This window comes from Piliocolobus tephrosceles, unplaced genomic scaffold, assembly GCF_002776525.5.
Source record: "Piliocolobus tephrosceles isolate RC106 unplaced genomic scaffold, ASM277652v3 unscaffolded_40, whole genome shotgun sequence".
In the NCBI taxonomy this organism is placed as follows: Eukaryota; Metazoa; Chordata; class Mammalia; order Primates; family Cercopithecidae; genus Piliocolobus; species Piliocolobus tephrosceles.
In genome coordinates, this window is record NW_022324309.1 from 1,475,377 (window position 1) to 1,498,820 (window position 23,444).

Sequence of the window (23,444 nt, forward strand, 5' to 3'; positions counted from 1 at the left end):
TTGAAATACAGAAGTAATATCTACATTTTCTTTTGCAGAGAAAATGTGATCAGTACTGGCCTGCCGATGGGAGTGAGGAGTATGGGCACTTTCTGGTCACTCAGAAGAGTGTGCAAGTGCTTGCCTATTATACTGTGAGGAATTTTTCTCTAAGAAACACAAAAATAAAAAAGGTGAATCAACAGATGATGGGCATAATGAAGTGAACAATGCATTTGGTCATTTTTTAAGTGAACGAGTGATAGAACCAAGAAAGGGTAAAAAGTATGTAACTAAAGGCATTAAACATTCTTATAACAGGCCAAAAATTTGCCGAGTGTGGTGGTGCGCATTCAGGAGGCTGAGGCACAAGAATCGCGATTGCAGAGAGCTGAGATCGTGCCACTGCACTCCAGCCTGGGCAACAGAGTGAGACTCTGTAAAATAAAAAAATAATAATTAAAAAAATAAAAAAAATTCTTATCACAGCTGCCATCAGTCTTAAAAGTTTCTTTCAAGTCTCTAAATGCCCGCTGTGGCTTTGGAGCCAGACTGGTTTTGTTGCTGATGTTTACAGTGAATGTGATGCATGAACAGAAATTCCTATCTTATGTGGCAACTGCATAGGATGACCCTGACATGATCCCAACATTCAACTAAAAAGAGTGGAGAGTGAAACAAGAAAAAGAAAGAAAACACGAAGAATAATGTGTACTCAGGTTCTTCAAAGAAACAGAACCAACCGAATAGAGAGATAGAGAGATTTATATTTTTAAGGATTGACTCACACGATCATGGGGATTAGCAAATCTTAAATTTGTAGGACAGGCTGGCAGCCTAGAAATGCTGGCAGGATCTTTACGTTGCACTGTGGAAAAGAATTCTTTCTTCTTCAGGTAACCTGTCCGTCTTTGTTCTTACAGCCTTCAAGTGGTTGAATGGAGCTCACCCACATTCTGGACTATGATTTGCTTTACTCAAAGTCTACTGACTTACATGTTAATCACGTCTAAAAAAAATACCTTTCCAGCAACGTTTTGTGTGACTAGTGTTGACCAAACATGGGCCACCATAGTATAGCCAAGTAGACACAAAATTAATGATCACAATTGACACTCTACTTTTTTTCATTCATTATGGACCCTCAACATCAAATCAAGCTATGACTCCTGACTTGCTGTTTAAGAACCGTGTGTGTGTGTGTGTGTTTGTGTGTGCGTGTGTGTGTGTGTGTTTGACTGTTTTTAACTGTCTGAACTTTTCCAGGGCTCCCAGAAAGGAAGACCCAGTGGACGTGTGGTCACACAGTATCACTACACGCAGTGGCCTGACATGGGAGTACCAGAGTACTCCCTGCCGGTGCTGACCTTTGTGAGAAAGGCAGCCTATGCCAAGCGCCATGCAGTGGGGCCTGTTGTCGTCCACTGCAGGTGAGTCTCAGAGATGTACCTCTAAACCCATAGAACTGCTTATACTTGCAGAAAGGAAATCAATGGAACAAAGCTTTTGCCAAAACGGAAATGATTTCTTGAAGTGAGGGTGATAAAATTATGTGTTCATTTTCATAAGTATTGATCACTAGGAAATGAACATGCCAGACTCAGAACTGGATGGCTGAATATTTCTAAGCACCACATATTTTTTGATGTTGATTATTTTATTTAATTGTTCAAATGGATTTCAGCTTATTAACTATTTGAGGCAGGTGGAACAACGTTTTTGTTGTTAAACCAATATTTACCTCAACATATAACAGCATGGGATAAAAATGCTTGAGCTACAGCCCCTGTCCCTAGGAGTTAAAAGTCTTTTTTAGCGTTATTATGCCAGCCTTGCATCACAGAAGCCAAAGCACACAAATTGTGAGAAATTTGGCAAAATATATTTAAGTAGTTTTTAAACACTCTGGACCAGAATTCCTTTTTCATTTTCTTGGGTTCTAATACATTATATTGAATGTATTGTCAATTCATTGTTGCCAAGATTTTTTTAATTTCCAAGACCAGATTGATAAATAGAAATAATGATGTTTCAATGCAAGAGGAAAAATATGTTAAACATCCTTATTTAATGTTTTTAGTTAAAATAATAATAGCAGTTAATATTTATTGAGTGCTGACTGTGTGCCAAGCCTTGTGATCACAAAAATCAAATTTATTTCTATGTGAAGTATTATTATCAAAGCAGCATGCTTTTACAGGAGCAAGTGTTTGCCTTTCATATAGCTTACCTAACACATTCTAATTACCATCTCAGGAGTTAAATTTGAGAGACCCATCTTGAGGTTTTTTAATCTGTTAGCCTGATTATAAACTGAGGAAAACAGGAAGATGCAAGAAAAATAGTGCTGAAGGTCAGGGATTGTTTCCTAGCAAACGGAGAAGGACCAGGCTATTGTGCAGAGCAGGTGCTAATTTTCCACTCTAGCACTTCCTACTTGTCGGAACATTTGAAAAGAATCCCTGTCTGTGAATTCTGTCCCTCTGCTAGAGGCTTTGAAGAAGTCGATAGATAATGGCCCTTTAGAAATAACTGAAGTCATGCTTTATTCCTCACAATCTCACTGAAATGATATTTTCAGCAGAAAGCTTTATCAAATTCTTTTTCCCATTAACGCGGAAATCTTTACAAATGTGTCTACCTGGAAACATAGACCTAGGGACCTTTTCTTTTCAGAATTTGGTGAAGCTGAAGCTTTCATTTTGTCAGATTACATATCTATTTGCCACACTCTGATACATAATATTTTGAACGTACAATATACAATGAATAATAAATATCTTTTTTTGAAAATTTTAAAATCTCCAGCAGAAATAGTGAAGTTGTTTTGCAATTAGACACATGACAGAACATTAGAAAGGGCACTTTTAAATTTGTTGTTTAAAGCATTATGCTTAACTACTAAACTGTTTACAATATTGAATTGCTAAATTTATTGTGTGGTTCACTTGCTTGAAGAAGGAAGTTAATCAACATGACAACCAGTAGTGATCTATTTTTCAAATTTATTTTATGCTTAACATTGAAATATTTATTTCCTTGTCCTCTCTTCAGTGCTGGAGTTGGAAGAACAGGCACATATATTGTGCTAGACAGTATGTTGCAGCAGATTCAGCACGAAGGAACTGTCAACATATTTGGCTTCTTAAAACACATCCGTTCGCAAAGAAATTATTTGGTACAAACTGAGGTATGATTTTTAAAAGGATAACTTTATTCATCTAAGGTATGGAAACGTCACTAAAATGTAGGTGTATTCATCTCCCAGGACTGCAAAACAAAGTAATACACACAGGGTAGGTTAGAACAACAGAAGTTTATTGTCTCATAGTTCTGATGTCTGCAGGCCCATGCCCTTCCAGAAGCCTAGAGAAGATTCTTCCTTGCCTCTTTCAGCTCCTGGTAGCCCCATGCATTGCTTGGCTTGTGGCAGCACAACTCCACTCTCAGTCTTCACTTGGCTGTCTCCCTCTATGTCTGTTTCTGTAACCTAATTTTCCTTCTCTTATAAGCGTACCAGTTATCCTTCTCCTCCAGTTGATCTCATCTTCACTAATTACATCTGTAACAAACTTTTCTACAAATAAAATCACACTCTGAATTATCAGGGAGCTAGAACTTTAATATATCTTTCCAGGGGGACACCATTCAACCCATAACACCAGTAACTGCAGCTATGTCATGAATGAGCCAGATAAATTTTGTCTATTTTGTGACCCCAAATAGGGAATACCTTTTAAAATGACACTGGTCACAGAGAAGATACAGCAAAAGTCTAAGTAGAGTGGTCCACACACACCCTTGATAGCAAAAATCTCAAGTTCTTCATACACATAGTGGATGAATGGATTCTTTTTTAAAAAATATATAAATTATGCTTAAATTATATCCATTTTAAGCCTATGTAGTTTACCCATAAGTGACAGAACAATGTCAGCAAATCTGCATTTTGTCTTCACTGCTTCTAAATAAAAATGAACTTAAATCGAAACCTATGAATGGCAGCTTGAAAGCAATTGGAAACCAATGGCTGAGTGGGCTTCAAAACGAAACCACACCAAACTTCCTTCCATCAATTATCCTGAGCAAACTTAAACAGGAACAGAAAACCAACTACCACATGTTCTCACTTATAAGTGGGAGCTAAATGATGAGAACACATGGAGACATAGAGGAGAACAACACACACTGGGGCCTTTCAGAAGTTGGAGGGTGGGAGGAGGGAGAGGATCAGGAAAAATACCTAATGGACTAATGGGTATGAGCCTTAATACCTGGGTGATTAAATAATCTGTACAACAAACCCCATGACACAAGTTGACCTGTCTAACAAACCTGCACATGTACCCCTTTACTTAAAATAAAAGTTAAAAAATGACATTCTGGTGATACAAGACCAAGGAAGAGTTCCATATATGAAATATCAGAGAACTATTAACAACTATATATGAAATTGAGTTAAGTTATATATGACAAGTGAAAAGGAGAGTTGGCATTGCCAGAAGGGGTAGGCCCACCAGAAGTATAGAAGTCAGGAAAGCCCTCTCACAAAGTGTAGAGGTGTCAAGTTTGAAGGATAGGTAGAGAGGACATTGCTTTGCCTTGCCAACTCTTCCTGCCTCCTACCCTATTGTGTATTGCCAACAATACACAATAAATGCAGAGGTAAGGAGTGAGAAGAGGTTCTTTCTTCTGTGACCACTTCCTTTCCTCTCTCTGACTTCTTTTCAGGTTTAGTAAGCAATCTTTTTTGTGGGTCTTCCCCCATTCTGTAAAACTCTCCTTGTCTGTCAATGGAAGCTACCATGTTTGTAGGTAGATACAGATGAGGAAAACTTGAAGTAATGTTTCTTATTGTCATTGTTTTGCCAGGAGCAATATGTCTTCATTCATGATACACTGGTTGAGGCCATACTTAGTAAAGAAACTGAGGTGCTGGACAGTCATATTCATGCCTATGTTAATGCACTCCTCATTCCTGGACCAACAGGCAAAACAAAGCTAGAGAAACAATTCCAGGTGAGTCCTCTTGGAAGCCTCTTGGATGTCACTACAGAACTGAATGTCCCTGCATCTTCTCATTGAGTTGACAGGGTCATGTTGAGTGGGCAGTGTGGGTACAATGGCTTTGTATTTGAGCCATCATTGTTCCTTACTGTGGGCTACAGTGCCGCATGGTGAATTTCAAGGAGAAACATAATTCTGAGTAGCAAGAGGAAAAGTTCTCAGAAACTTTAAACTAACTTTTATAAATGCAAACTTGGTCGAGAAAAGAGGGGCATAGAGCATAAGAGAATGAACAGAAAGAACTTGTAAAACAGACTATATAAGTGCTCTTTTTACTTTGAAAAAAAGCAGACCACTTAAACATGAGTGCTGTGGCTCAGGCTGTTCCTGATACTCTTTGGAATAAAACTGTGTCTCACTTGAAACCCCTGGACCAGAGTAGTCCACACTGGAATAATAGCTTCTTCAACCCCAGTTTCTCCCCCTCACCCTGTCTCAAGGCCATAAGCCAGAGACAAGAGCACGTTTTGTCCATATTGTACTTCCCACAATACCAGCTCTCTGACTTTCAGAAATCAGTAGGCAAAGAATTCAGAAAGCAGGTGTTACTAGACCTGCCAGCTGAGACCGAAGCATTTGCAGAATCGTAGCTTTCCACAGGAATAGGGGCTATATTATTTCACTCCACATTGTTCCTGTGCTATCCGCTTACTTCTCAGAGTTCCTGGAGAAATAGGGCCAAATTATGAAGAATGAATATCTAGGAAGAATTCGGAAGACCTTAGAAAAACCCAGGAGAGTTAACAAATGTTGAGATTTCACTTACTCTCCTGCTTTGCTCCCCAGTCTATAGCATAGGTTGTTAGCCACCATGAATTCCTTTGGGCCGTTTGCCTTTTAAATTACTGCACAGTGTGCCTTTGGAGGTGTAAGAGAAAGATTGGGGTCAGTACTGAGCTTAGAACCTGTTGTCAGAAAGTCATACATGTTTTACTCAGCCAAGTTTATCTCAGTCATAAAGGAATGCCTTAAGGGGGGAAAGAGTATGCAGTTGGGTTTCAGATAATAAAGAAATGTTAAAATGTAATTAAGTTGTAAAGATATCTTTTCCCTAAATAAATTACATACACACACACACACACAATATTACCCATTTCAACAAAACTCTCATTTAAATATGATTTGCCCCTGTGTAGTTGCATTAAAAAAAATGATATGGTAAGCTAAATAATCCAGGATCAAAATGAAAATATTAACTATAAGGTCAGAATTCAATTGAAAAGAGAGATATTTTACTCTCTTTCCTGTTAGCATCATAAATAGGGAAATGTATTTGTGTGTGTGTGTGTGTGTGTGTGTGCACCATCCCATAAAAAAGATATCTATTCAAGTTTATCCATAGAAAATTTCCTTGAAATATATTGAATATCTGTTTATTCCACAACTACTTATTAGATACCTACCAGATGTCAGTCTTTTGTGTTATTAGGATGCAAACATGAATTTATAAAATAAATAAAAAAAAGCACACCCAGCTCCTAGTCTTATGGTGCCTGCAATCTAATAGAAAATACAGGTAAGAAAACACAAACAGGCCAGGTGCAGTGGCTCACATCTGTTATTCGTCTGTTTTGGGAGACCATGGTCAAGAATTTGAGACTGACTTGGGCAACCGAGCAAGACCCTGTCTCTATAAAAAAATTAGCTGGGTGGGTGGCATGAGCTTGTAGTCCTAGCTACTCGGGAGGCTGAGGTGAGAGGATTGCTTGAGCTCAGAAGTTCAAGATTACAGTGAGCTATGATTGTGCCACTGCACTCCTGTCTAGGAGATAGAGTGAGACCCCTGTCTCTAATAAAAAAAAAAAAAAAAAGAAAGAAAGAAACAGATAAACACAATAGTTTGAAAAATGCCATTATAGAAGTAAAACAGGATGCTGTAGGAGTACAGATAAGGATGCAACTTACCGGGGAGAATTGTGTAAGATATATTTAAGAGGATTTAGTGATTCATTGGACATTGCAGAGAGAGAGGAGAGAAAAGACACAAGCATAACTACTCAGATTCTGCTTGGGCACTGGGAAAGTAATGATGTCATTCACCATGATTGAGAATTCAGGAACAGGAGGTGGTACATTCTTGAGGGGTGTGGTGAGGGAGAAGATGATGAGATATTTCTAAATCTACCTTATTTTTAGGTTCTTGGGAGATGTCCCAATAAACATGTATACTTGGCAGTTGGATACTGGGTCTAAAGGATAAGAGAGGTCTGGCCTGAAGAAATGGATTTGGGAGTAATCAGCTTAGACATGGTTCTTTGAAGACTTGGAATTGGATAAGATAGCCAATTAAAAATGAAATGTCTAAGAAAGGTTAGAAAGGATTACTTAAGAAAAGATTTTAATTAACCAATGAATGGCCAGCCCACAAATAAAGGGGGAAAAGTGGCATCAGAAGGTAGGAGAAAATTTGGGACAGCGGGGTATACTAGGATCCAAAGTAAATAATGTTTCTTGAAAGAGGAAGTGAACAGAGATGGCAAGTGCTAATGACAAATCAAGTATGTTGGGAATGGAGGAGGCCATTGGATTTAGAAATAAGTCATTGATGACCTTTGTCTAAGAGCCATTTGGAAAGTATAGCATTGATCCCAGATTACAGGGAGTTAAGGAATAAATGGATTTGAGGAATTAATGACAATTATATAGCTCTTAAAAATGTTTACTCTGGACAGAATGATTAAGATAACTATAAGAAAACTTGGAGTTAGAGAGTAAGATGTGGGGGGTATTTATTTGGGATTTCTTTGCTTATGTCTTAATATGAGACATGAGAGCTTCTTGGGAAATAATTGGAGTGTGCAGAGACCCTGAGTGGTACAAAGAGGCAGGATTCAAGACACAGTTAAAGGAATTAGTGTTCCAAAGCAGTAAAACCCAAGTGTTTACAGTAGTACATGTATAGGCTCTAAGGCTGGAGGCTGAGAAAGTACTCTGTGGTTTCTATTCTCTGTGAAGAGAAGGTGAGTGTGTGTGCGTGTGTCTGTGGTGGGTGTTGTACATATATTCCTTTTTTTTTTTTTTTTAATTGAGACAGGTTCTCCCTCTGTCACCCAGGCTGGAGTGCAGAGGCACAATCTCTCACTGCAACCTTCCTCTCCCTAGCTTAAGCCTCCTGAGTGGCTAGGACTATAGCAAGTGTACACGGCCACGCCTGGCTAATTTTTAAAATATTTTTTGTAGAGATGGAGTTTTGCCAGGTTGCCCAGGTGGTCTCCATCTCCTGAGCTCAAGCGATCTGCCTGCTGTGGCCTCACAAAGTGCTGGAATTACAACCATGAGCCATTGCGCCTGGCCCATTGCACACACATTCTAAAATAAAACTGTTAATAGATGCAGAGGGAAAAGGGAGATAATTTCAAGGAATCTATATCATACCAGTCATTTTCTCACAATGTAATACAGTAAAAATTGGAAATTGACAATGAAAAGTTTCCCTAAAAAATTTGATATTTGGGCATTAAAAATACCCTTGTAAATAATATACATATTTAAGAGGAAATTTTAAAATCTTTAGAATTAAAGGTCAAAAGAAGCACTACATAACATTTTGAAAGTTTTAAAAATTAAATAGAAAATTTAAATGATTAAATAAAGCTTTAACAAAACCTAATGTAGGTTCTGTCAAAAGAGGATTAAAATAGACAAACCTGTGTCCAGACTGACAAAGGGAGGAAAGAATGTGAGTAAATAATATCGAGATAAAAAATAGAGATATAATTTAGAAACGTTTTTAAACACAGAAGCATACTATGAACATATTTGTGACAATACATTTGAAAACCTATATGAAATGAATAATTTATTGTATATTCTTAAATAACTAAAAGCATTCATTGAATTGTTTGTAACACAAAGCTTAAATGCTTGAGGTGATGGATGCCACATTTACCCTCCTATGATAATTATGCATTGTATACCTGTATCAGATAGCTCATGTTTTCCATAAATATTACACCTTTTATGTACCCAAAGAAATGAAAAATAGAAAAAATTCTAAAGGAAAAATATAATAAAAATACTCTAAAAATATATAGAAAATTTGGCCGGGCGCGGTGGCTCAAGCCTGTAATCCCAGCACTTTGGGAGGCCGAGACGGGCCTCGGTCAGGAGATCGAGACCATCCTGGCTAACACGGTGAAACCTCGTCTCTACTAAAAATACAAAAAACTAGCCGGGCGAGGTGGCGGACGCCTGTAGTCCCAGCTACTCGGGAGGCTGAGGCAGGAGAATGGCGTGAACCCGGGAGGCGGAGCTTGCAGTGAGCTGAGATCTAGCCACTGCACTCCAGCCCGGGCGACAGAGCAAGACTCCGTCTCAAAAAAAAAAAAAAAAAAATATATATATATATATATATATATAGAAAATTTAACTAGGCCAATAGCCATTGAGGAAATCAAATGAGCTGCCTAAAATCCCACCTTCAAAATATAACCAGGCCCAAAAGAATTTGATGTCACATTTTGCCAATTTTTAAGGAACATAAAATTCCAAATGTTAGCATAAAAAATCCAGGTGAAAAACTAACCCAGCTATTTTATTGGATAAATATAACTTTGATACCAAAACTGAACAAAGACAGAATAAGACACTTATAGACTGGTATCAATGATCTTATTTAAAATATCAGCAACTCAAATCCAGCAGTGTATTTCTTTAATATCATGAGCAAGTAGAGTTTATAGGGTTTATTCCAAAAATGAAAGATGCTTTATTAATATATTTACATACAGAAACATCATGACCCTGTCAATTAATACAGGAAAAGTAGTCAAATTCTACATTGTTCAGTTAAAAAAAAAAAAAAAACTCTTAGTAAACCAGAAATAGAAGAAAGCTTTCTTAGCCTTCTAGAAAGTGTCTATCATAAAACTACAATAAACATCACACATAAAAATTAAAACTGGAAATGCTCATAATAGATTCAAGAAAAGATAAGGAAGGTCAATTATTGGCACTACTATTCAACTCATCCTGGAAATTGGATTAAACTCGAAAGATGTATAATGGTAGAAAAGGATTTGCAGATAGATAATATAACTACCTGCAAAGAATATCGAGAGAAACAAAAGAGAAAATAATTATCTTTAGAGTTTAACAAACACACATAAAAATCAATAGCATTGTTATTTGTTAGCTTTGAGTGATTAGAAAACGTATTAGAACAATAAAAAACCCAATCATTAACAACAATAACAAAACAGTAGCAAAAACTTCATCATCTCAAAAAAGACACTTAACAAAATGTGCACTAAATATATAAATTTATAAAAGTAAATTGAAGAGCATAAAGTTAGGCCCAAATAAAATATAATGTTGATACATGGAAATATTAAGATAGTGCTTCTCCTTACATTGACTATAGAAGTCAATGCAGTATCAATCGAATTTACAGCAGGATTTTTCATGGAAAATGTAGAACAGATTTTAATTTAGCATGGAAAATTAAAGAGCCAAAATGTCTCATCCACACTGAAAAGGAAATAATAATACAAGAATTCTGTTGTACTGTATATGGAAGACTTATGATGTGATATAATAGTATTGGAAAATGGAGGAATCTAGCAGAGGAATGATACATTTGAGGAAATCTGTTATGTGGTAGAGATAACATTACATATCAGTGAAGAAACAGCAGACTATTCTACAAATAACATTGGGAAAATTTTCATGTCAAAAAAAGTAACATTATATCTCTACCACTCCTCAAACATTACAATGTGTTCAAGGTGGATTAACTACCTAAAGGTGAAAGCAAACCTTATAACTATTGTAAGATCATTTTAGAAAAGAAAATATTGGGTTGGGCACAGTAGCTCACACCCGTAATCCCAATACTTTGGGAGGCCAAGGCAGGCGGATTGCTGGAGCCCAGGAGTTTGATACCAGCCTGGGTAATATGGTGAAACCCCATCTCTACAAAAAATACCAAAATTAGCCAGGTGTGGTGGTGCACGTCTGTAGTGCCAGCCACATAGGAGGCTGGGGCAGGAGGAACTCATGAGCACAGGAGGTCGAAGCTATATGCACTCCAGCCTGGGCGACAGAGTGGAGACTTGTCTCAAAAAAGAAGAGAAGAGAAGAGGAGAGGAGGGGAGGGGAGGGGAAGGCAGGGCAGGGCATACATTGGAAAGTATTTTTTAATAACTTCAGGATAGAGAAGGACTTCTTAAGTAAAACAATAATTTGCAGAAAGCTATTGAAGAAAAATAAATTGGCTGTAAATCTCTGTGTTACTAAAGAAACTGAAGACGATTCCAACTTTTTACACACTATAGATTTACATTCAAGACAGTGAGAACCCCCTACAAATTAATAAGTGGCAACGAAGTAAAAATATGAAAAGGCAATCATCAGAGAAGATATCTTAATGACTAATGAGCACCAAAATTCACAATTTCACAGAAATTAAGACAATGTAAATCAAAACCATGATATATTATTTTTCATTTATCCGACTGTCAAAAATTAAACACTGAATACTCCTAATGCTCTATGGAAACCGTTACACGTGTGCACATTAAGAAACATAGAGGAGATGCTCATAGCTGTAAAGCTATAGAATCGCAAAACACTGCAAATACCCAAACATTCACTAGTTGAGTAGATAAACAGAATGTAGACTATTCATATAATGGAGTAGTAACTGTTAGAAGGAATAAATAAAATTGAATTATATACATATATATGTATATACACACACACGATGTAATTTACCTCCAAACATCTGTGTCAGATTTAAAGAGAGGAAATGGAGGTTGCACATCTATAGTGGAAGCCGTAAGGAAGATTCTCTCAATGCTAAAAGAATTACTTGAGATTTCTTTGCTTCTTCTAACTCCCCTGGTGTAAAACATAGAAGCTCCAGAAAGTTCACTAAAACAAGGTTTAATTCAAGGAATTATTGGAAAATATTTCATATATATTTTTAGTCAGTATCTTATCTTGATTGGGGTGTGTGTGTGTGTGTGTGTGTGTGTGTGTGTTTGAGTATTTCGGGGACTTAAATGAAATAACCTATATATTTTTTTACTCTCTTGCCCAGCTCCTAAGTCAGTCAAATATACAGCAGAGTGACTATTCTACAGCCCTAAAGCAATGCAACAGGGAAAAGAATCGAACTTCTTCCATCATCCCTGGTAAGTTGTGTTGAACCTTGAAAAAACAACTTTTTTAAAATAAAAATGCATTGTAGGAAATTTGGCAATATTTGTATACCTTTGGAGCAAATGGAGCACGTTCAGATATTTCTTGTTTTGTCCAATATGTAACTGTTCCGAAGGACTCATAAACCCCTGAAGTCTTATCTAAAAATGCAAAATGTCTAGAAAAATTAGCTTACAGATCAGAGACACTTCAACTTGAAAAATGCAGCTATATTTTACATCTGGCATGGGGAAAAGATGGTACAGTGCTGTGAGCACGGGTTATTTTGTTGTTTCGTTTTGTTTTTGTTTTCGTTTTACCATGAATGTTCTGTGTTCCAGTGGAAAGATCAAGAGTTGGCATTTCATCCCTGAGTGGAGAAAGCACAGACTACATCAATGCCTCCTATATCATGGTAAGTCAGAGAAGTCACTGAGGACACTGTCTCATTTTGGGACCTGGATTTCTAAAGATACAATGCTTTTCTTCTGCATTTACATCTTCTGTGTTAGGGATGAGTGTTTTAGTAGCTGTTGTGTGACCTTCACTAACATTTAAGGTCAGTGAATCACGGAGCTTGGCTTCTGATGAAAACCTCCTAATTCTTACTCCAAAACCTCTGTTCTATTTATCCAGCAAAGAAAACGTTAAGGAATATCTATGCAGGAAACACAGGGATGTGTGGTAGTGGCATCTAAATACATTCACATTTCAAATGAGCCACTGGATGGTAGGAATGGGATCTGAAAGCAGAAGGGGCTAGAAGAGCCAGGACTTTAGTAACAATATAAATATCACAATTAATCCAATAGCTCTAGCTTCTCGGTATCTGTAGCAAAATATGCAAGGTGTCTCCCTGGTTCCTGTCTTGTAGGGGCAACCAAGCTGTCTGAACACCGAAGTGGGAAATGTAAACTCTCCTGTAGATTTTCCACTCTCTGTGGAGTAAGAGACAGTATCCACGAAGCAGTTTGCTAGGTGTACAGCTAGAGGTTTGTTTTTAATGAAACTGTTCAAGTTTCTCTATCAGCTTAGCTGATAGCTACTATCCTCAGTGACCACCAGAGGCCCAGACGAAAGAGCACCAATATGGGATTCACCTGCATGGGTTCCATTGAGCAGTCTCACCTGAAGTCTTCAATGACAGAAACACAGTGTGAAAGTTCAGAGTTTTTAGTATTTATGGACCCTGAGGAGTTCATGGCACTGGAGGCCACATGCATAGAGCTTAGGCAGAGCAAGCAGGGAAAGAGAGGAAAGGACCCATGGACCAATGCCTTTATTGGGTCCAGGGCATTGTCCAAGCAGGTTTTCCATGGGGAGTTTTACTTGATGGGTTTAAAGCAAGCAGGCACAAGTCCCAGGAGGTCATGTAGTGACCGAGAGGTATTTACTGTGGCATATCTGCGAAGTCCAGGTAGGTGTGAGGGTCAGCAAGGCCAGCCAAGCAGGCTATTCCATAGTGAAATGGTCACTATGGAGCAGTTTTGTAAGTTAGATACTTGAATCGATCACTTTAAGGAACTGGTGGATGGGACAGTGTAGAACTGGAAACTGTATCAAGGGTGACTGAACCCTGCTTCTGGCATAACAAAGTCCAACTTATATTTAAAAGGAATGCCAAGGAAAGGTAAAAATCATCAACATTCACTCCAAGATGATAGGTAACCCTGAATACTACGTCTGACTTCTTAAGGCAAACTTGGGCACAACGCTTAACTTCTAAAGCCTCAGTTTAATCTTCTGTAAAATGGGGATCACAGTTCCTATCTCACAGTACTGCTGTGAGGAACAAATGACTTAAGAGAACAAAAAACACGTAGTGTCACACCTAGCATAGGAAGTGCCCAGTAAGCATTGGCTATAATAATCATATTACTACACATAGACACAATCTGCAATTCAAAAGACTATTTTGACTTAAGATCCATTGATGTATAAATGTTTATCTGAATGTTTAAAGGCATACACCAGTGTTGTTTTTGTCTTCTCTTTGGTTTTGTAGGGCTATTACCAGAGCAATGAATTCATCATTACCCAGCACCCTCTCCTCCATACCATCAAGGATTTCTGGAGGATGATATGGGACCATAATGCCCAACTGGTGGTGATGATTCCTGATGGCCAAAACATGGTGAGTCCCTTAGACCTCTCTTGGGACTTTCTTTACAGGGGAATATCAGGTTACAAATAGCGAAAACTCCAGCATACAAACAAGCAGAGCAATTTTGTTTTCGACTAATAAACTAATGTCATTGAAGGCATACCCTTCTACTGTTGGGCTTGCTTTCATTATACAGTCTCCTAGGTCAAAGTGATGAATAAAAGTTTTAAATGAAAGTAAATTTAAATTAACTTCAACGTATGTGTTTTGTGACATTGCTTAAGAAAATTAGAATCACAGCCATGAAAGAAATCAGCCTATATGCTTCTATTTACATTTTTAAAATAAAATGTATTAGAATATTTAGAGATTACCTGAGTTTAAGGAGGTGCCTAATTTTTTCTTTAAAAAAAGACCTAGTTAGAATTAAGAGAGTTCCTAGTATAGGAAGGACTTTTTTAGTATGAGAAAAGCAGGGATATCCTATCCCCCTCTTTATATGTGTTTGGAGAACTCGAAGAGTAAAATAAAGTAAGTATTTCATTTAGGCTTTACATGTTTACTTAGCTTTGATATTCAGTTCTTGTCTATAAAATTATTGTGTGACCATTATGCATGAGGCTGGAAATTTTTGAGCTCTTAAAATCACTTGAATTTTCTCTACTCAGTTGTCAATTACAGAAGCAATAAGCTTATCATTGTTGTTGATAAGCTAAGACCATAAAATAATAAAGCAATAGTTTGGGTTCCTAAGAGTGATATTTTATTCAGCACATTAATCTAGTTGAAGGCACCAGGAAGATTTTAAGAGTAAATATTCAGATTCAAAGAAAAATTGGAGTTGAAATTTCTGTGCCAACCAATTAACTTTATTTCACAATCTGACTTATTGGGCATTTAATTAAAATATAGACTCTTCTTTCATTTGCAATTCTCCAGGCAGAAGATGAATTTGTTTACTGGCCAAATAAAGATGAGCCTATAAATTGTGAGAGCTTTAAGGTCACTCTTATGGCTGAAGAACACAAATGTCTAACTAATGAGGAAAAACTTATAATTCAGGACTTTATCTTAGAAGCTACACAGGTAAGGATATAAGTTAAATGACATGGTTTCTATCTTAAACACATGTTAAACATATTCTAATCTAGGGATCTTTCCTAGAAATGAAAAGCATGATTCTGATTTTTTCCCAATTGAGACAATTACACAAATAATCAAATTACCTTGTCACGTTCATTTTCAAAATGGTATAGAATCATTGAACAGTTAATCATCACTGCATCATTCCTGAATTTTACACACACAGGAAATCAAAGCTCATTTACTCCAGATTAGTGGTTGACAGAACGTAGATGGGAAATAAACACAGTAAGAGAATAAATGTATTAATTTTAATTCTCATTTTTAATGTAAGCCCTTACCTTGTAAGTAAAATGGGAAAAATACTACTTGCCTAAACTCTCCTAAGTCAAATGGGGAAAATACTACCTACTGAAACTTACTATTCTCTACCAATGTAGAAAGTTGATGAGTGATAGTGATGTAATAAGTTGATAAATGAAGTGCTTTGAAAACATGAAGTACAATGAACTAGGAATATTTTACTAAAGTCTTGGTTGTCTGTTACACAAGATACTGCTGTTATCTACAAGATAATACATTGTTTTACTAACCTCTTAATTATATGCAAATATCTTATTGGATTCTTTGTCAATAATTTATTTACGTAGAGCTATAGTAAAATACTAAAAGATACTAATAATGATGTCTAAGGAATGTGAGATTCAGAGTACCTTCTCAATCTGACAAACATTAAATCATGTTCCAAATAATTTGAATGTTTCACTTTTCTCTAGTTCTGAAAACTAGTACATATATGGTATACAAGAAGATTCTCCATTCTCTAGAATATTTAAATGACCAATACATATAAACTTGATAATACAAATAACTAATAATGTAAACAGCATAGCAGTGGAATAGTATCCTATCTCATTAAAACAAAAAAGACTTAGGTCTTTATTTGTAAAATGAAGGGCAGGAACTAGAAGGCCCCTAAGATCCCTGAGAGCTCTTAATATTCTATGCTAATTTTTACCTCTGATTATTCCCTGATCACTTTAGTAGCATCCATTTACATCTGCCGTCTCTCATACCTTCTTCTCATTATTCCTAGTTAGTAAGAAAGCCTATTACAAGAGTAATAATCGTTAGATACCTATTATCTTGTCACACCCATTATCCTGATCACTGATCTTGTTTAATATGTTGCTCAGCACTGGGAAATTAGCACTGTTTTTCTCCTAATATTATGCAGAAAATAAACTAGATAACACAGATTCCTGATTGATCCCAATTCAGTGTGTCTCATCTATGTAAATCAGCTATTATGGACAACTTGATAATCCAGGAGCCCAACCCAGAAATCAATATAGATATATTTCTATAACAAAGATCAAAAAAGAAGGAAAGACTAAAGTGGACAGTTTCATTAACTTCAGACATTTTTAAGCACTTTACCCAAATATCACAACATTTGAGGTTAGTAGACAAGTGAAGGTCTACGCTACTGAGCTTTCAAAAGCTAGGGGCCTTTTATTTATGTATTTGTTATGAGGACTATTTTTAAGAATTTACTAAATATTGAATATATTTGAGGTGTTTATATTATATGTACAAGGTTTAACAATTATGTTAAATTACTGTTACCCACCATTGACTTTAAGAAATAGAACATGGCCTTGACCATCAAGTCTCATGTGCTCCCTATCCCCTTCATCCTCTCCTCACTTCAGAAGTAGCCTCTTCCTGAATTAGTGTTTATTGCTCTCTTGACTTATTTTATCATTTAACTCTTGCCCTTGTTTTCCTTCACACGTATGCTGCTTACTTTTAAGTATCTGTGAACTTTATATAAATTATGTGTATTTTCCTACTGAGATTTATCCACGTATTTGGGTGTAGTTCAAATTCATTTACTGCTGCTGCTTAGCATTCCAGATAATACATATTCTTTTTTTTTAATTTTACATGCAAATTATTACTTATTTGTTGTGTTTTGTCTTGGTTTGGTTTTGCTATTACAAACAGTGCTATATGAATATTTTTAGTCACATGCAAAATTTCCCCTTGGGGATACCCTGGGAATTCCCCTGCTGTGTTATTGTGTTGGATCATCTTCAACTTTCTGTAACTTTACTAAGAGAAGTCAATTGTTTTCCAAAGTCATCCTACCAAGGTATCCTGTCATCAGGAATGTGTGAGTGATCTGGAATCGCTACATCCTCACCAGTGCTTGTGTTAGGAATGAAACAGCATCTCTTGTTAGTTTTAATTTGCATTTCTCTTGTTGAAAATGAAGTTTTCAACATAACTTTATATTTTTACATAATTGTTTACATCAATAATATTTTTACATAAAATGTTTTAGAAATAATATTTGTATATAAATTAATTGACCATTCAGATTCTATCTTTTGTACTGTGTCTGTTCATGATTTTTGCCCATTTTTCGGTTAGATTATTTATCACTTACTGATTTATCAGAGGTCTTCTTATATTGTGGATACTAATCCTTTGTCAGTTACATATATTGCAAATACTTTCTCCCAGTTTGGGATTTGACTTTTTTACTTTCTTTGTGATTCTTTTTTTTTTTTTTTCTTTGTTTTTTTAGTGAAAGAAAAGTTTTGAAGTTTAATCTATATGAGTTTATTGATCTTTTTATTCCTGGCCTTTAAAAGGAAACCATCATTTAGTATCTTTAAAACATACCGTTTACCCTGAAATCATGAAGATGCTCTCCTACATTGTTTTCTAAACGTACCACCTGAAATTGACTTTTTGTATTATATTTTGTGAAACAAGCGTTCAGTTTCATTATTTTCCATATGGTGATACCCATTGTCCCACCATTATTTATGAATTAGCAATATCAGTTCAGTCATTCATATTATATATATATCATGTATATGTATACACACACACACACACACACACACATATGCTTGTTCTAGATATTTATTTTATTCCATTGGTCACTTTGTTCATCCCTCAGCCACAATGGCAGTGTTTTACTTCTTATAACTTAGAGTAATTCTTGATATATGATGAGTTAATTTCCTCTATTGTTTTTCTTCTTTAGTAGTATCTTGGGTATTTTGGCCCTTTGCACTTTTATGTAAAATTTAGGTTCTGCTACTTGTTTTTAAATGTATCATTTTTTTAAAGTACACTTTTGGAAGCTGGGGGTAAGAGGTTTAGGGGATTTAATCAAGTCACAGTCTTGTTGGTCACTTAAGTAAGAATCAGAATCGGGATCCGAGTTGAACCTAGATCTCTACCTCCTTGTCAGCGTTTTCTTCACTGTGTCATGCAATCTCCTTCTTTTACTTAAGCCTGAAGAAATATATGAAGAAATTTATGAAGAAAGTGTATGCTATTTTCAAAACAGATTTTAACACCAGCGATTTCTTTTTATAAATTTGAAGTTAGCAGTGCAAATACATCTTTGGTGCATAGTTTCATGGTTTGTAAGCATTGGCATATTTCACCCACAGAGTTTATTTTTAGAATAAAAAAAGTAATTTCTTTTTTTTCTACTGAGTAAATCTATGCATGGTAAATGTGGCATCACAACTGTTTCTTCCTTCTGTGGTGAAGAATGTGCTGCAACTACGGCTGCTCACTCATGCCTGCCATTGGATTTTATTACCTTACTGTGATTCCTGATTTTCCTCAATGATTCCACTCCTCGTAAACTGTCACTAACGTTACTTTGTTTTTTCTTCTTATAGGATGATTATGTACTTGAAGTGAGGCACTTTCAGTGTCCTAAATGGCCAAATCCAGATAGCCCCATTAGTAAAACTTTTGAACTTGTAAGTGTTATAAAAGAAGAAGCTGCCAATAGGGATGGGCCCATGATTGTTCATGATGAGTAAGTTCCATATGTAACATTGTTTCACGCCTGCACATTCTCTGGGCATATGTATGTTTCCCTTGTCTTCAGACAGACCTAATGCTTTGGACCCACTGATGATTCAGCCATGGTAGATTATCTGCATCTTATCAATAAAGTTAACACAGAACATTTTTTTTTTTACTTCACTTAAAGTCCCTGTTGAAGACAGAGAATGGGGTCATGATCACAAGTATCTTCTCTTGCATTTGATGCTGAGAACACTTTGTATACTAAGTCAGTGTTTTAGCAGTGAAATTTTACAGGAGCAAACCAGAGAGTCATTTTCAGTCATTGATTTCCTGGCATAGAAGTGAAATTGATAAGATTTTTATTTTTCAGGAATGAGAAACTTTATCCAATAAATCTTCCTAGGATTCCATGATAAATAAAAAATGCATATGCTGAACTTATGTTATAAATATATAAAATACAGTTTGTTATATATGTATTTATGCATATATTATATATGTATTATATATAATGTATAATACATATACATTATATATGTATTATATATGTCTTTATATGATACTCTCAGTTTGTTTTTTATTATTGCTAACCCCTTTCATAGTATACAAATAATAACCATAAGCAAATATTAAACTTCTGAAAAGTATGCCACTACTAATATCATGAACATTTGGCAGTATCTCAGATTAAATCATAGTTCTTTGTGCAAACAGCGAAGAGAGACAATTCATTAAAACTTTCAGTGTTTTTGCTGCCAAGTTGTCAAGGCTATAGGCTTTGAGAGTTCTAAATGTGAGTAGTGCATCTCAATGGAGTCTTTGTTCCTTTCCTTTTTTAACAAGGCACGGAGGAGTGACGGCAGGAACTTTCTGTGCTCTGACAACCCTTATGCACCAACTAGAGAAAGAAAATTCCGTGGATGTTTACCAGGTAGCCAAGATGATCAATCTGATGAGGCCAGGAGTCTTCGCTGACATTGTAAGTAACAAGGCAGTGAACCAAATGTTTCACTGATAGAGTACTACTAACTTCCTAGAGGCTGCTGAAATCTTACCATGTATCAAGAAAGATCTTATTAACTGATAACATTAGTATGTAGTTTTCAAGCTGAATTATAAGTCCACAATCCATAGAAAATAGACCTTTAAAATGTATACTTCAGAAAATTTATGGATAAAAACTTTTGAATCTCATGTTTGCCTTTGTGCACAATAGTAAACAATGCAAATAAGCTTAGGTGAATGTAGAAGTCATAGGCTCATCTTCAGCTCTTTGGTCTGTTTAAGGGCCTTATAAAGGGACCTTCTTCAAAGCCCCAGCCCAGACCAGTTGGCAGGAGGTCAGGGTTATCTTCATGCACATGCACTGCAGAGGAGCCCCTATTAAGTCTCATTCAGGACCGCTGAGTTGTATCAAGCTTGTGCTGCGTGAAACTGCTTTCCGGAGATGCACATTTCGCGAATGCATTTAATTACGCACTGCTTCACCTGTAGGCCTAATGGTTCTCAGCTATGATGCTGCTCACTGGTTCAGATTCTCTGCAGCTGCCTCTCCCCAAACTGCCTGAGATGGCATTTGTAAGAGAAAAACTGTTTCATTCTTCTATGTGCCACTACTCTGAGACCACAGCAGAGCAGGTACTTAACTTTGCTTATAGCAGGGCGTAGGACCAGTCGGGCTGATAGTATGTGAAATTCTTCTTGTTGGTGAACAGTGTATATTGTGAAGGACTGCATTCTACATGGGTCCCTGGGCTGACAGTACAGTCATTCCTGAGATCTTTCCATAAAGAGGCAGACACAGTGGATTTGCTAACAAGTAGAGGAAGAAGAAGAAACCTGTTTCTTAGTGAGTTACGGGTGCCCAGTGCCAAACGGTCTCCCCGACAAGTTAACAGAACCCTGTCTCATCACCTTCTGATTTCATGGATAAGAATTAAGTACTTATTGGCAAATGTATGTAGGTTAATTTTCTAGGTCAGTGAATGGTTTGCCAATTGCAATGTTAATTTAATCAGAAAGAGACATCAGTGTAAGTTGTGTACATCTGCTGAGTATAACAGTGCCCTTAACACATTGCCCTTTCATGAACACTGCTGAAGTGTGTCTAAAAATATTTCTTCTTTTTAGAACTGTATGCCTTCCCTGAGCGTCCTGTTTATAACCTCCCATCTTCTGTTCTCTAGGAGCAATATCAGTTTCTCTACAAAGTGATCCTCAGCCTTGTGAGCACAAGGCAGGAAGAGAATCCGTCCACGTCTCTGGACAGTAATGGTGCAGCATTGCCTGATGGAAATATAGCTGAGAGCTTAGAGTCTTTAGTTTAACACAGAAAGGGGCGGGGGAACTCACATCTGAGCATTGTTTTCCTCTTCCTAAAATTAGGCAGGAAAATCAGTCTAGTTCTGTTATCTGTTGACTTCCCATCACCTGACGGTAACTTTCATGACATAGGATTCTGCTGCCAAATTTATATCATTAACAATGTGTGCCTTTTTGCAAGACTTGTAATTTACTTATTATGTTTGAACTAAAATGATTGAATTTTACAGTATTTCTAAGAATGGAATCGTGGTATTTTTTTCTGTGTTGATTTTAACAGAAAATTTCAATTTATAGAGATTAGGAATTCCCAACTACAGAAAATGTTTGTTTTTAGTGTCAAATTTTTAGCTGTATTTGTAGCAATCATCAGGTTTGCTAGAAATATAACTTTTAATACAGTAGACTGTAAATAAAACACTCTTCCCTACGATATTCAACATTTTACAACTGCAGTATTCACCTAAAGTAGAAATAATCTGTTACTTATTGTAAATACTGCCCTAGTGTCTCCATGGACCAAATTTATATTTATAATTGTAGATTTTATATTTTACTACTGAGTCAGTTTTCTAGTTCTGTGTAATTGTTTAGTTTAATGATGTAGTTCATTATCTAGTCTTACTCTACCAGTTTTCTGACAGTGTATTGTGTTATCTAAGTCATTAACTTTGTTTCAGCATGTAATTTTAACTTTTGTGGAAAATAGAAATACCTTTGTTTTGAAAGAAGTTTTTATGAGAATAACACCTTACCAAACATTGTTCAAATGGTTTTTATCTAAGGAATTGCAAAAATAAATATAAATATTGCCATTAATTTGTGTTTACTTGTGGAACATTGTGCTGAAGCATGTGTGGCAGAAAATTGTGGACGTGGGTCCCCCTATGATGATAGCACCAAAAAATAAAAAATAAATAAATAAAATTAAAAAAAAAAACAGCTAGTAAGATGGGGCAGGGTTTAGAGTGGTGGATCCCAAACTGTGCATTGAGGTACACAGGGAAGTCACAAAACTTTCCATTTGTGAGGAAAACATAGCAATATGTGCAGACACTGCACAAACTTTTACTATTGAATTATTTGAACTTAACTACTTAATGAACAGAACAACTATGTATTTCTTTTGGCTTGGGGAGTGCTATGATCTGAATGTTTATGTCTCCTGACAATTTATCCCCTCACCCTCAAGGTGATAATATAGGAAGTAGGACCTTTGGGAGGTGATTAGGTCATTAGGGCAGAGCTCTCATGAATGAGATCATTGTCCTCATAAAAGATGCCTGAGGAAGACCCCTCACGCCTTTCACTGTGTGAGATTATGTTGAGAAGACAGCTATCTATAAGAAAGCAAGCCCTTACCAGACATCGAGTCTGCGGTCACCTTGATCTTGGAACTTCCTAGCCTCTAGGAGTGTGAGAAATAAATCTATGTTTGTACGCCACCATGTTTATGGTATTTCATTACAGCAGTCTGAATGGACCAAGACACAGAATTATGAAAATGTTACTGATGAATTAAGAGCATCATGTACCAAGAAATGTTGGGAACTTCCGGTTTAGAAAGTAGCTGGGAGTTAGAAGTAGGCAGATTTGCTAGTCAGAGACTCCAATACAAGCAAAGGTCAAGGAGGGGATTGGAAAAGGCATAGACAGACAAGGACTAGGAGGTAAAAAAAATTCAGAATGGAAAGAGAAGAGGTCCCATGCTGAGGCAAATCATCAAGATCCAAGAGCCACGTGGAACTGAAATGCAGGAAAATGGAATCATTAGTATATCAGGCAGACTTTGATGCTTGCAGCAGTCCCCTCCCTCTGCCGGGAGTGTTTTAGAATACTACCTACAAAGGAGCCCACTGATCCCTAAGAATGCTCAGCTCAGAGCCCAGAACAG

The 23,444-nt window shown here is 36.5% G+C and overlaps 1 protein-coding gene across 1 annotated transcript in view; it reads left to right on the top strand.

Annotated features, from left to right (window-relative positions):
- The window catches only part of LOC113224820 (receptor-type tyrosine-protein phosphatase zeta-like), a 193,107-nt gene extending 171,552 nt beyond the window's left edge, over window positions 1-21,555 (top strand). Inside the window, exons 21-31 of the mRNA XM_026454314.1 lie at window positions 39-173; window positions 1,246-1,409; window positions 3,034-3,169; window positions 4,852-4,998; window positions 12,089-12,182; window positions 12,531-12,604; window positions 14,195-14,323; window positions 15,233-15,379; window positions 19,093-19,235; window positions 20,072-20,207; window positions 21,415-21,555. Coding sequence (XP_026310099.1) covers window positions 39-173; window positions 1,246-1,409; window positions 3,034-3,169; window positions 4,852-4,998; window positions 12,089-12,182; window positions 12,531-12,604; window positions 14,195-14,323; window positions 15,233-15,379; window positions 19,093-19,235; window positions 20,072-20,207; window positions 21,415-21,555 — 1,446 coding nt within the window. The remainder of the gene's footprint in view (window positions 1-38; window positions 174-1,245; window positions 1,410-3,033; window positions 3,170-4,851; window positions 4,999-12,088; window positions 12,183-12,530; window positions 12,605-14,194; window positions 14,324-15,232; window positions 15,380-19,092; window positions 19,236-20,071; window positions 20,208-21,414) is intronic.
- Window positions 21,556-23,444: the final 1,889 nt, after the last annotated feature.